At 48.4% G+C, this 11,948-nt stretch overlaps 1 protein-coding gene across 1 annotated transcript; it reads right to left on the bottom strand.

Annotated features, from left to right (window-relative positions):
• Positions 1–7,558: 7,558 nt before the first annotated feature.
• Positions 7,559–11,923, bottom strand: LOC6597669. The gene is made up of 2 exons (XM_026993155.1): positions 10,390–11,923; positions 7,559–9,290 (listed from the first exon to the last, which is right to left on the bottom strand). Exons 1-2 carry the CDS (start codon positions 11,921–11,923, stop codon positions 8,080–8,082), a joined length of 2,745 nt encoding a protein of 914 aa, XP_026848956.1. The 3' UTR covers positions 7,559–8,079.
• Positions 11,924–11,948: the final 25 nt, after the last annotated feature.

The following is an 11,948-nucleotide window of genomic DNA, read 5'->3' on the forward strand; positions in this document are numbered from 1 at the left end:
ATGCCAGAGCGCGCATACTGAACGAGGAAGAGTGTGAGGCAGCGCGTGGCTGGGAGTTGCATTTGTTCCTTCTGACCAAAATATTGATCCGATCTGATCCAGAGTGCAATCTGTTAGATATAGTCCTCTGCTATTTGACGTCGGCTTTACATATATTGAAAATTGTCTTTGGCTATATCCCGGCTATTTATGGGCCGATCTGGGCGCGGCATGCCTTCTCGTGATCGGGCGAGTCCTGCCAATCGACTGCCATCGGAAAATAGGACATCAATTTTTTCACGATTTTCGCGAAAAATCATGATGTAACCATCATTAAATTTTTCGAAAATCGGCCTCATTTTCGAAGTCGAGATTTTGATGCCGTTCGACGGTCTGGACCAACACGATCCTGGGAGAGTGGGTCCTTCACAGATCTGGTCCCATTTGTCTGAGATATAGTCTTCCGAAGATTGGCATATCACTAAAATACTGGTTTCTTCTGTACGCTATATCTCTGCTATACTTCAGCCGATTGGGGCGCGGCATGTCTTCTCGTGATCGGGCGAGTCCAACACGCTCCTGGGAGAGTGGGTCCTTCACAGATCTGGTCCCATTTGTCTGAGATATAGTCTTCCGAAGAATGGCATACCATGAAAATACTGGTTTCTTCTGTACGCTATATCTCTGCTATACTTCAGCCGATTGGGGCGCGGCATGCCTTCTCGTGATCGGGCGAGTCCTGCCAGTCGACTGCCATCGGAAAATAGGACATCAATTTTTTCACGATTTTCGCGAAAAATCATGATGTAACCATCATTAAATTTTTCGAAAATCGGCCTCATTTTCGAAGTCGAGATTTTGATGCCGTTCGACGGTCTGGACCAACACGATCCTGGGAGAGTGGGTCCTTCACAGATCTGGTCCCATTTGTCTGAGATATAGTCTTCCGAAGATTGGCATACCATGAAAATACTGGTTTCTTCTGTACGCTATATCTCTGCTATACTTCAGCCGATTGGGGCGCGGCATGTCTTCTCGTGATCGGGCGAGTCCAACACGCTCCTGGGAGAGTGGGTCCTTCACAGATCTGGTCCCATTTGTCTGAGATATAGTCTTCCGAAGAATGGCATACCATGAAAATACTGGTTTCTTCTGTACGCTATATCTCTGCTATACTTCATGCTATACTTCAAAAATCATGATGTAACCATCATTAAATTTTTCGAAAATCGGCCTCATTTTCGAAGTCGAGATTTTGATGCCGTTCGACGGTCTGGACCAACACGATCCTGGGAGAGTGGGTCCTTCACAGATCTGGTCCCATTTGTCTGAGATATAGTCTTCCGAAGATTGGCATACCATGAAAATACTGGTTTCTTCTGTACGCTATATTTCTGCTATACTTCAGCCGATTGGGGCGCGGCATGTCTTCTCGTGATCGGGCGAGTCCAACACGCTCCTGGGAGAGTGGGTCCTTCACAGATCTGGTCCCATTTGTCTGAGATATAGTCTTCCGAAGAATGGCATACCATGAAAATACTGGTTTCTTCTGTACGCTATATCTCTGCTATACTTCATCCGATTGGGGCGCGGCATGCCTTCTCGTGATCGGGCGAGTCCTGCCAATCGACTGCCATCGGAAAATAGGACATCAATTTTTTCACGATTTTCGCGAAAAATCATGATGTAACCATCATTAAATTTTACGAAAATCGGCCTCATTTTCGAAGTCGAGATTTTGATGCCGTTCGACGGTCTGGACCAACACGATCCTGGGAGAGTGGGTCCTTCACAGATCTGGTCCCATTTGTCTGAGATATAGTCTTCCGAAGATTGGCATATCACTAAAATACTGGTTTCTTCTGTACGCTATATCTCTGCTATACTTCAGCCGATTGGGGCGCGGCATGCCTTCTCGTGATCGGGCGAGTCCAACACGCTCCTGGGAGAGTGGGTCCTTCACAGATCTGGTCCCATTTGTCTGAGATATAGTCTTCCGAAGATTGGCATACCATGAAAATACTGGTTTCTTCTGTACGCTATATCTCTGCTATACTTCAGCCGATTGGGGCGCGGCATGTCTTCTCGTGATCGGGCGAGTCCTGCCGATCGACTGCTAGTGGTTAAACCACGGAAAATAATTCTATTAATAAAATTAATAATTACTCTTGTAGGTCCATTTTATCCTTCATCTGTATTCATCTTATTTCTTCTTCTTCAGTTATTATTTATTCGTTTACTTTCTTTAACTCTTCCTTCCGTTTTAGCGAGTCGCCCCCTCCCGCGGACAGCGTTAAGCCCACCATCGCTTATCAGGGGCTTCCTCCTTCTGGTCTTCCGGTTCATATGAGCGAGTGTGCCCTCGATGACGGACGTCCACTCTAGGTGCCTGACCGGGTGACATCGCACGGGGCCACGATGCCGTGTGCCCCTCGGGAAATGGCCTGGGTAGGATACATGCAGAACCGTATCCTTGCAGTACAGAAGCGTACACTTTGAAAGAAGCGGACCTTAAAGGCCATCTTCATTCTTCGACCTAACCATCGACAAGGACTTTGACTATGGCGACCAAGGGAGAGGCTACGCGGGCTACTAGACTCTAGCTAGATATCGTTGTTGTTAGATTTAAGGATATACCCGTCCCTTTATGTGGATAATAGAAATACGTATGTTTACAGTTGTTTATTTATTTCTACTAGGCTTAGTTTTGATGAATAAAACTATTGAAAAAACATCCTTGCTGTATCCTTTGTTGGGGCAATTATCCCGATTACAAAAAGGCGTGGCACGCCCAGATCGGTTCACAAATAGCGGAGAAAACTAAACATTTTTCATTGGGGAAAATGTCCTTGATCCTTGGGAAGGACTGTATCAAATCCGGGGCTTTTTTTCGATCTCAGGAAGCTTTGGCACGTCCCGATCGGCCCACAAATAGTCGAGAAACCGAAATATGTATAGTTGGGGTTGTTGAAGTCCTTACCGAAGGATCGAGGACATTATTCTGATCACGGCGAGCCATGGCACGCCCCGATCAGTCCACAAATAACGAAGAAAACAAGATATATATGTCTGCAGGGGGTGTCCTTGATCCTTCAGAAGGACTGTACTAAATCAGGGATATTTTTCCGATCACAGGAAGCCATCGCACGTCCCGGTCGAGCTACACTTAATGTAGAAAGCAAGATATAGATATCTGGGGAAAATATCCTTGATCTTTGGTCCTTGATAAGGAATGCATTAGATCAAGGAAGCTATTCCGAATAGAGTAAGCCGTTGCCCGTCCCGATCTGGCCACAAATATTGGAGAAAACATCTCAACCTGCGACCGCGAAAATGGCCAAAAACGAGAATTTCCAAACTGGGATATCAGGCGAACAGAAATCAGCAGAAGGTCACGTTTGGTTTTTAATTTTTAAAATTTGTTTACTTCCGTTTTGCAGCCCCCCAAAAGTATGCCACAATTTTTTGTAATCGCTACAGTTGCTTGCTGCTGATTTCTGTTCGCCTGGTATCTCAGATCTGAAATTCTGGTTTTGTGGCCATTTGAGCGGTCGTATGTTGAGAGTTGTTGTACAACAACAAACATTTTGTTAACAAAACTTTTGATGTTTTCTCCGTTATCTGTTGGCTTTTCTGGGCGTGTGACGGCTTCCTGTGATCGGAAAAGTTACCCTGATTTGATGGAGCCCTTATCAAGGATCAAGGATCAAGGACTGCCCCTACAGACATATATATCTTGTTTTCTTCGTTATTTGTGGACTGATCGGGGCGTGCCATGGCTCGCCGTGATCAGAATAATGTCCTCGACCCTTCGGTAAGGATTTCAACAACCCCAACTATACATTTTTCGGTTTCTCGACTATTTGTGGGCCGATCGGGACGTGCCAAAGCTTCCTGAGATCGAAAAAAAGCCCCGGATCTGATACAGTCCTTCCCAAGGATCAAGGACATTTTCCCCAATGAAAAATGTTTAGTTTTCTCCGCTATTTGTGAACCGATCTGGGCGTGCCACGCCTTTTTGTAATCGGGATAATTGCCCCAACAAAGGATACAGCAAGGATGTTTTTTCAATAGTTTTATTCATCAAAACTAAGCCTAGTAGAAATAAATAAACAACTGTAAACATACGTATTTCTATTATCCACATAAAGGGACGGGTATATCCTTAAATCTAACAACAACGATATCTAGCTAGAGTCTAGTAGCCCGCGTAGCCTCTCCCTTGGTCGCCATAGTCAAAGTCCTTGTCGATGGTTAGGTCGAAGAATGAAGATGGCCTTTAAGGTCCGCTTCTTTCAAAGTGTACGCTTCTGTACTGCAAGGATACGGTTCTGCATGTATCCTACCCAGGCCATTTCCCGAGGGGCACACGGCATCGTGGCCCCGTGCGATGTCACCCGGTCAGGCACCTAGAGTGGACGTCCGTCATCGAGGGCACACTCGCTCATATGAACCGGAAGACCAGAAGGGGGAAACCCCTGATAAGCGATGGTGGGCTTAACGCTGTCCGCGGGAGGGGGCAACTCGCTAAAACGAAAGGAAGAGTTAAAGAGAGTAAACGAATAAATAATAACTGAAGAAGAAGAAATAAGATGAATACAGATGAAGGATAAAATGGACCTACAAGAGTAATTATTAATTTTATTAATAGAATTATTTTCCGTGGTTTAACCACTAGCAGTCGATCGGCAGGACTCGCCCGATCACGAGAAGGCATGCCGCGCCCCAATCGGCTGAAGTATAGCAGAGATATAGCGTACAGAAGAAACCAGTATTTTCATGGAATACCAATCTTCGGAAGACTATATCTCAGACAAATGGGACCAGATCTGTGAAGGACCCACTCTCCCAGGATCGTGTTGGTCCAGACCGTCGAACGGCATCAAAATCTCGACTTCGAAAATGAGGCCGATTTTCGAAAAATTTAATGATGGTTACATCATGATTTTTCGCGAAAATCGTGAAAAAATTGATGTCCTATTTTCCGATGGCAGTCGATTGGCAGGACTCGCCCGATGACGAGAAGGCATGCCGCGCCCCAATCGGCTGAAGTATAGCAGAGATATAGCGTACAGAAGAAACCAGTATTTTAGTGATATGCCAATCTTCGGAAGACTATATCTCAGACAAATGGGACCAGATCTGTGAAGGACCCACTCTCCCAGGAGCGTGTTGGACTCGCCCGATCACGAGAAGACATGCCGCGCCCCAATCGGCTGAAGTATAGCAGAGATATAGCGTACAGAAGAAACCAGTATTTTCATGGTATGCCAATCTTCGGAAGACTATATCTCAGACAAATGGAACCAGATCTGTGAAGGACCCACTCTCCCAGGATCGTGTTGGTCCAGACCGTCGAACGGCATCAAAATCTCGACTACGGAAATGAGGGCGTTTTTTTGCAAATTTAATGATGGAAGCGCGGAGAAAAGAGCATGGGACGCAAGGAAGAGGGCCATGACAGTGGCTACCAGGTCAAAGGCCACAGCCTCGCGCGCATCGTACAGGATCGCATCGCCCTTCTCGAATATTAGGCACTAGACGGCTAGTGGCCTCGTAATTGCTTCTTCTCCGTAAATTCAATCTTCTTGACTGGCCCAAGGTTGGCTAATCGATGGCTTCGTTGCTCGCTGCCTCGTCTAGCCCCTCATCAAGGATTGTCCCCAGCTCACTAAATTGGCTGTGCTGAAGATGCATAGACGAGTTGGGTGGGGAATACTTCAGAAGCAGACTGTTGATTCTGATCAAGAACAGATGTAAATATGCATGTGTATACTATACGGGTTCTGGTTGTGCAACGGATTTACATGAATTGAATGTACGCCTGCGATCGCCAAGTCCCAGCAGATCTAATATAATTAAAAAAAAAAAACTAGTTTTGTTGAATCCGTTTTATTCATATTTAATTTTAGTATTTTAAATGTTAGCAAACAATGCAAAAATTATAAGAAACTTATATGTAAGAGCCCTTCTATCATTTAAATTTAGTTTAAAATTGTTTAAAATTAGAATGGTTTGGATTTTGGCTAATTTGATAAAAAATTTTGTGTCTGTCTGATGCATTTTTGTTGTTGTATTGTGAATTTAAATGATGCCTGCAAAGTACTACATATATATTTTCGCGTTTAGAGATCTCTTCTTTCGAATATTTGGCGCATGCTCCAAATTCAAAAACAATCCTATACATAAATACAAACAATTGTAGTGTTCAAATCTCTACAAACAGGAAAGCAGTACGAAAAAAAATTAATTATAATTATTAAATATTTAATACTTTTGATTAATCAAACGATTTTGGGTTGGGTTTTCAGCCTCTGCTGATACTCCTTTCGCGATCTTAAGGACATCTACACCAAAAGGTCGTTCAAGAGGCAAGTATGGGCGTAACGTCTCCTATATCCTATCAGTTTTCTATGGCTGTGATTTCTATATTTGAAACACCCAAATCAACTTTATCCATTTGTTTGTTTATTTGTTTGTTTTTTTTTGTTGTATTTTTTGATTCAAAATCCACTACATGAAATGGTTTAGCTTGGCAGTTATTCATAAAAATACACACACATATAACTGCTGTTTCGTTCCATGAATCAATTGAAAGTATAATTAGCAATTGATAGACAAAAAAAAAAATTTGGCAAATATATCATAAATACTTAGTACACGTACACAGGCGTGTGCGTGTATGAAGGTAAAATAAAGTTGAAGAGAAAACATGGGAAGCGTGTATTAAGCTCATTGAAAGTGCTTTTAGGTGTAACCGCGGCCACATCGACCGAATGGCTATCACAATAGCAGGGTGACTCGCGACTACTGAATGGAAAAACATAACCTAGGAGGGGCACTCAGGAACTGCAGTCGTACCTGTTCTACTCGCAGGCCACATACATAGCTTTAACAGCTGATCTTTACTTTTGTTTTGTTTCGCATTGATTTGCAATTCAAAGACCTATTAAGAGTTGACTAAACGGTATTCTATTGTTATTCGTATGTTTCTTTCTTCTTGTTTACGAGTATATCGTCTATATTAAGTATGTGTGTGTTTTTGCGATTTGGTTTCGAAACATTTAGGGTTCGGCTATATCGTATGGTATTGTATCGTATAAATATTCCGCCTAGAAATTCATGTACATATTGAAATACATGCAGATCGGTTTAATATACTATGTATGTATGTATGTATGTATGAATTCGAATAGCTAGTGCAAGTACATATGTATGTATATATTTAAGTTTCAATTACATCGTCCTCTCTGTCTTAGTTGCGAGTGCAAACGCCTTACAATACATACTTCCCAATCCCCTACAGGGATTCCATTTAAAAAAAAACCCTCTGCATATACATACCTATGTATACAGTGTGTACGTCTTAGGTGTATATTAATTATATATATAAATAGTTACTATTTAATCTGTATGCATTACTATTATACAATTCTGTAAGGGTTTTTTCTTTTTCTTTTTCTTTTTGTTTTTTGTTTTTTTTTTTTTTTAATTATAACAAGAATGTAATTGTGTCTCGAAGCCAGTTTTTTCTTCGAGCTAAGAGTTTTCTTTTTCAAATTTTGTTTTTTGTTTTTTTTTTTTCTATCATTATATACTTGTGTGTGTGTGTGTGTGTTTGCAGCAAGTAAATTGGATTCTTACATATCTCCGTTAATATGTATTTGGGATTAGATAATGCTAAAATGGTTCAACTTGGGTACTAGGTTTCCATCTGGTTTCGTTCTTTCTTTCCTCCTTTTTTGCTTTAAATATACACATTTGATGTTCTGGTTTTTCTCGGCTGCCTGTGTCGCTGAGCTGCAGTCATCTGTTTGCTTCTGTATAGTCGTGCATAGTCGTATGCTTATCGGTTTAATTACTAAATTTTACATCAGTCGTTTGGCACACACGTCGGAGCCATCCAGAGGAGGCATGTGGCAGCGGGCAGCAGGCAGCGGGCAGCGGGCATGCTCCATGTTGGCTGTTCGAGAGGCAGGACCAGCAGCTGCTCTGAGAAGGCTGCTGCGTCGCTTCGAGCTTCGAGCTTCGATTCGCTTCGGTTCTGGGCCTGGGGATGGGGCTGGGGCTGGGGCTGGGGCTGGGATGGGGGGTGCCAAATTAAACCTCGGTGCCGTCCTCGCCCTCGTCGTCGAACAGCTGACTTGTGCTGCCCTGCCCGCTGCGCGTCGTCGTCACGGACATCTTCTTCTTGGGCTTCGGTGGTGGTCTTGGTGGTATCTTTGCAATCTTCGGCGAGCCCGAGCTGCCCATGCTGCCCATGCTGCCGATGCTGGCGTGTGTGGGGGACCCTGATGTCGCCACCGAGGGCGACAGGGGTCCGGCGTACCCCAGGCCGGCCCCACTAATGCTGGCCCCCGGCAGTATGGTAATCCCATGGTGCTTGCCCCCATACAGAGACTCGGTTTCTGAGGGATAAAGGTGCTGTTGCTGTTGCTGCTGTTGCTGCTGCTGCTGCTGCTGGATCAGCTCGTGGATGGGCTCGTAGATCTTGCTGACATTCGCCGCCGAGGCCACCGACGTGAGGCTGGGCGTGGCGGGCAGGGGACGATCGCGCATCGAGTACTGCTGCTGGGCGCCCTGGGCCCCGAGTGCCTTGTGCAGATTCAGCGTGGAGTTGCCACCGGCCGTGGTGCGCAGCCCCAGGTTGTCGTAGACGGGCTCCGCCTGCAGCTCCGCGGTGGTGGCCGTTCCCGTCTCGCTCGGATTGGGCGACGTGGGCGACTGGAACTCGCTGAGCTGGGTGCCCGGGTGGGACGATGCCCCCGACGTGCTCGGAGCCCAGCTGGGCACACGCGGCTTGCGCGGTATGGTCATGTAGCCCTGCTTCATTACCACGGCCGTGGTCGGCGAGTACACCACGGGGGCCGGAAGGAACGGAGAGGCAGTGGCATGCTGGTGGTGCAGGGCGGCGGCCATTTGCTGCTGCTGCTGCTGCTGCTGTTGCCGCGAGCTGTTGGCCGTGGCGATTAGCGCCAGGTTCCGGGACTTGGGGTGCTGCAGCGTCATGAAGCCGTTGTGGGTGCCCGCCGTGGTGGTGGTTCCGTAGATCCCGTGGGGCGTCATGTGCGCGTACACGGGGCTGGTCAGCGGCGGCGAGCGTATGCCGTAAAGGACTTGGTCCGGTATGTTGGACTGGGACGACTGCATCGAGGGCGAGGTGGGTGGCACGCGGGCCGGGAAGGCGAGCAGATCCGGCGGCAAACTATTGCCATACGCGTCGTCCACGTAGGTGTGCCTGGACCGGGGCGTGGCCGTCGTGTCCGACAATGCCACTGAATGCGTCTCATCGTCACGCGACCGATTCGCCACTGCAAGACAAGAAAAGAAAGAAGAGAGGAGGTTCGATTAGGTTTCAATCGAGCTAGAGGAAGGAAATGTGTGGCAGAACCGTGGTAGTCCGAGCATCGGACCCTTGCTTGATATAGAACTCGATCTACAAAAAAGGAAGGGACAATGGTGTATAGTTTCGAGAGGATCCCATAGGAGTCGTGGCTCAATAAGTCTGGGGCTATCTACGTCGCCCTCACCATCCACAGGCACCTCACAGGTAGGATGGTAAGGGTCTTCAGGTGAACTGAGGGCACGGGCTCCGAGACAAGGCACAGATCAAGCAAACGACCCAAGGAAGTTGTTGCAGGGACAGGTCAAGATAGCCCTCAATAAAGTACGACTCGTCCTGGTCTAAGGGTTCTGCACCGACCCGCCAAAGCTTCGGAGCTCTGGATGTCTGTCTTTCTAGGAAAAGAGTGCGAAAGCGAGAGCTTGCTGCGAAAGTCCTTAGCATACTGATGGGTTAAAAAAAGGGAACCTACTTTAATTAGGTGGAATTAGATCGGGAGAATGAGGATGGAGCTTTGGCCAGATTACTAGGGAGAGCTATGGGGGCCTTTTCTTTTCCATATGCAACTCTGTACTTTTCCACAGCCGATACTCCACAATCAATGCTCTGGCGGGAAAACGCTCCCTCTCGTAAAGGAAGCTGTCTTCCTGGCTTAAGATTTTATTTTTGGCTTTGTCCGAGGTCTGGGACCTCCGCCAATGGTTTTGGCACCACAATATCCGGACCGATGATGGCAATATCCGGGGTTCTGGGAGGTCTATTTACTGCTGGGATGGATAGCGAACCCAATGAGCACGCTACAGACGTAGCTGGCTGTTCTCCGCAGTGGCGTTGTCGTTGCCACTGAGAGTGGTCGGAATCCGTTTTGAGGGCGCACACTGCACGACGAAGAGTGTGTAAGAGAGAGAGGGAGAGCCACTGCAATGCAATTTGTTCCTTCTGGCTATAATAATGATCCGATCTGATCCAGATTCGGCAATCTGCTAGATATGACCAATACAAACGAGTCTTTCTCGAAGGCTACCCCGAGTCGATGCCCCTTAATACGGAATACAAGCGCTACTCACCGTAAACTGTTTCGTCGAGAAGGGTCTTCTTGATCTCGTGTCCATCGTCGCCGCCGTCAACGCTCTCGATGTCCGTTCGCCTGGGCGGCTTCTCCACGGGATTCACCTCGTTGAGGAGGCTCTTCTGCATTTCCATGATGACGGAGCCCTCCAGCATGGAGCCGTTGTGGGTCTTGTCCAGCTTCGTGGATATAAGGCCATCGCCGCTCATCATGGTGGTGTCCTTCTGGTAGGTCCTAATGCGTCGACAGTACCAGAACAGAGTCAGCACAACGACAATAAGAAGCAAGAGCAGAGCGGTGGTGATCAGGCACATGATCAGAAAAACATTCGTCTGCGGATCGCTGGTGGAGGCGCCGATGGCCCCGCTCATGCCCAGCCCGCCCAGGCCGTCGGAGGCGGAGGCCGCTCCCACATAGTCGCCGTCGACCAGCAGCTGGAACTCGGCCTCCGCCCTGCCGCCCCGGTTATCGGCCACACAGATGTAGGAGCCCTTGTCGGAGGCCCGCACCCCGAAGATGCGCAGCTCGGAGGTCATGACCTGGGACGGCTGCTGCAGGGGCAGCTGCTCCAGCGAGTTGAGCACTTGGATGCGGTGGTCGTTGAGGTTGAGGGGTCGCTTGTTGTACACCCAGGTGACGTTCGGGTGCGGCGTGCCCACAATGCGACAGGGCAGCGTTATGTTGTCCTGGTTGGCCTCGAAGAAGGACCGGATCGTGCCGAGGATGCGGGGCCTGCAGGCGAAGTTCTCCGAGGGCACCTCGCTCCACAGCTTGCCGCGCAGCTGGGCCGGCTCCTGGCAGGCGGTGGGCGGGGTGTACAGCCGCTTCGAGATCACGTAGTCGCGGAAGGCCTGCAGCTCGCAGCTGCAGTTCCACACGTTGCCCTGCAGCGACAGGTGCATGAGCTTCTGCAGGTCCTTGAACGTCTCCATGTGCAGGTGCGTCAGCTGGTTCTGCTCCAGCGAGATGGCGCTGATGGGCAGGGCGCCCACGAAGACGTTCAGCTGCACCTGCTTCAGGCGGTTGTTCCGGAACTCGATGCGCGACAGGTAGCTCAGGTTGACGAACAGGTGGTTTCGCATGACCTCGATCTCGTTGTTGTTGATGATCACGTTGCGCAGCTTCTCCAGGCCGGCAAAGGTGCCCGGATGCAGCTCCCGGATGCGGTTGCTCGAAATGTCCAGCTCGATCAGTATGTTGAGGCCCTTGAACGCCTCCCGGTGCACCTCCTGGATAGTGCAGTTGCGCAGATAGACCTTGTGCAGATTCGGCAGTCCCGCCATCAGGAACTCCTCGCGGCGCAGCTCGGGTATCTGGTTGTGGGCGAAGTCCACCACCTGCATCTCGTTGCTCATGTCCTGCGGTATCTTGGCCAGCGACTTGTTCTTGCAGTCGGCGCTCTTCTTGCCCGAGTTCCAGTGGCAGTGGCAGTTGCTGCAGCTCTGCATCCAGTCCGCGTGTCCCAGTGCCTCCTGTGCCAGGGCCAGCAGCACCAGCAGCACCAGGAGCACCACCCTCGCTCTGGCCTCCATCCTGCTCGGTCCTGGGCTATGCCGC

This window comes from Drosophila persimilis, unplaced genomic scaffold (genome assembly GCF_003286085.1).
Source record: "Drosophila persimilis strain 14011-0111.01,24,50 unplaced genomic scaffold, DperRS2 tig00000804-arrow-arrow-pilon, whole genome shotgun sequence".
Taxonomy (NCBI): domain Eukaryota; kingdom Metazoa; phylum Arthropoda; class Insecta; order Diptera; family Drosophilidae; genus Drosophila; species Drosophila persimilis.

What these genes read in the sequence shown, in the direction of transcription:
- LOC6597669 (XM_026993155.1), bottom strand. Translation starts at nt 11,923, where the DNA reads ATGGAGGCCAGAGCGAGGGTGGTGCTCCTGGTGCTGCTGGTGCTGCTG. An exon ending in TCTCGACGAAACAGTTTACG is followed by an intron (nt 9,291 to 10,389) that starts GTGAGTAGCGCT and finishes CTTGTCTTGCAG; the next exon opens with TGGCGAATCGGTCGCGTGAC.